The following is a 1,783-nucleotide window of genomic DNA, read 5'->3' as shown; positions in this document are numbered from 1 at the left end:
TGGCGGGGGGGGGGGGGGGGGGGAGACTTTGTACCCTTTTTTTAATTAAAATTATAAATGACTTGAATTTTTGATTTTGGAAACCAAGCCTTTTATTATTTCCATAGATCCCCTGACACTTCCATGCAGATAATTGCAACTTAAATATATATATAAAAAAAATTAAATTACAGCGGCTGCTACAGGGGAGGAGATTCTGTGCGGCGGCCGCCTCGCCACCTAGCGGACTTCTGGGCGCCGGCTGTGGCTTTGACGACACTTCCCGTCTTTATTACTCACCGACCGAACCAAAAAGGTGGCCTACCCCTGGCCTATACATACCGAAAGGTGTATATACATGTTAACCTATGTACAGATATATTTGTGGAACTGTTGTGTATTTACACATGCTGTAGGCAGACAAACGCCTGAGTAAGCTCTATTATTCTGCTGAGAGCAGCCGTAGAAAGCGACACCTGAATACAACGTGCAGTCAGCCAGGAAAGCAGCATTGTGAGCCCCGGGTGCCCACTTCTCTCCCCCTCTCATCAGTCCTGGTCTTTCTCTTTGCTTGAGAAATCCGAGTGTCTCTGAGCAAACGTCTGAGCCACGAGGAGAGGAAACACCAGAGTAGCATCTGCGTAAACCTGTGTGTGGGGGGGGAGAGAGAGAGCCAGGTTTATATGTAAGAAACGGGACCGGAAGAAGTGATAATGATGCTGCGGAAAGCTGGAGATGTTTAGGGAGATGGAGGCCATATTTGGTGGAGCGGGGTATGGATCACAAACCTTGACAGGAGTGGCGTCCATGCGGATTTTCCCCCAGGATACGGCCTCGTCCGGTCTGGCGCCGGCATCTGATCCATCGAATTCCTGAGCTGTGTTGACGTACACGGCGTAATCAGCGCCGTTCCTCTGTGGGAGCGGAAGAGAAGGGGAGTGAGGAAGGGGAGCGCCTGGTTCTCTCTACATCATTCCACACGGAGATCTACAACTGCTACGCAGGTTGTGGGACAAGAAGGAGCCATAGGCCCTACTATATGTAAGATAATAGGATTCTTCAGTAATCCATCCACACTCACCATGAGATTGGCGTTGCAGATGTGGTGTTTGACTAAGCCCCCTCCCAGGATAATCATGCCAGTCTTTTTCGCAAATATCACTGAGGAATTCAGCCGGCGAATGTCTGCAAGGAAAAAGGAGAATGTACAGTCGGTCCTATAGGATGAGAACAAGTGGTTAAAAGGAAAAAAAATAAAAAATACACTATTTCCTTTTTCAGATTAAATATAAATTATTACCAGAGTTTATCTCGCACTCGGCCGCTGCGTGTTTATGCTAATCAATACATACGCACGGCAACAGCAGCATAAGATGCAGACGCCCAGCACTACACAATGCCCCCCATCTCCCTTTACTCAATCAGTACGCAGGGTATCGCAAACATCGAGAACCATCGGACCCAGCCGCACAATAGAGGATGACCTGACCTTGCGCAGGATTTTGGCCACTTCCTGCGTGCATCGAGTCGTCTGGCTGCGTATGCCGCCGCACTACCTTAATTATGCACGCTCAAATAACGGCATCCCAACGCACAGGCACGCCTGCATTCGCCCAACTCCCGCCCCCATCACTACCCACAAACAGAACTTCCTGTCCTTCAATATTGGAAGGGTCTGCGTACCCATAACCGATCACACTGGCTAGTTAGCGCAGTGCGAAAACATCGGCCGAGTGCGTGTGTTCTCTTCCTTGCTGAATCAGGCCCCTGCTGAGTGGAAGCAGACAGGTTCAACTACAGTGAT

The 1,783-nt window shown here is 49.4% G+C and overlaps 1 protein-coding gene across 1 annotated transcript in view; it reads right to left on the bottom strand.

The window, feature by feature from the left end:
* Positions 1 to 67: 67 nt before the first annotated feature.
* The window catches only part of DHPS (deoxyhypusine synthase), a 28,772-nt gene continuing 27,056 nt past the window's right edge, over positions 68 to 1,783 (bottom strand). The window contains exons 8-10 of the mRNA XM_088473933.1: positions 1,061 to 1,164; positions 768 to 893; positions 68 to 626 (exon numbers count right to left, since the gene is read on the bottom strand). Coding sequence (XP_088330059.1) covers positions 528 to 626; positions 768 to 893; positions 1,061 to 1,164 — 329 coding nt within the window. The 3' untranslated portion in view covers positions 68 to 527. The remainder of the gene's footprint in view (positions 627 to 767; positions 894 to 1,060; positions 1,165 to 1,783) is intronic.

The sequence above is a fragment of the Taudactylus pleione genome, unplaced genomic scaffold, assembly GCF_031769625.1.
Source record: "Taudactylus pleione unplaced genomic scaffold, aTauple2 ptg000145l, whole genome shotgun sequence".
In the NCBI taxonomy this organism is placed as follows: domain Eukaryota; kingdom Metazoa; phylum Chordata; class Amphibia; order Anura; family Myobatrachidae; genus Taudactylus; species Taudactylus pleione.
Note: the sequence above shows the minus strand (reverse complement) of the source record. Positions and strands in the feature narration are given on the sequence as shown.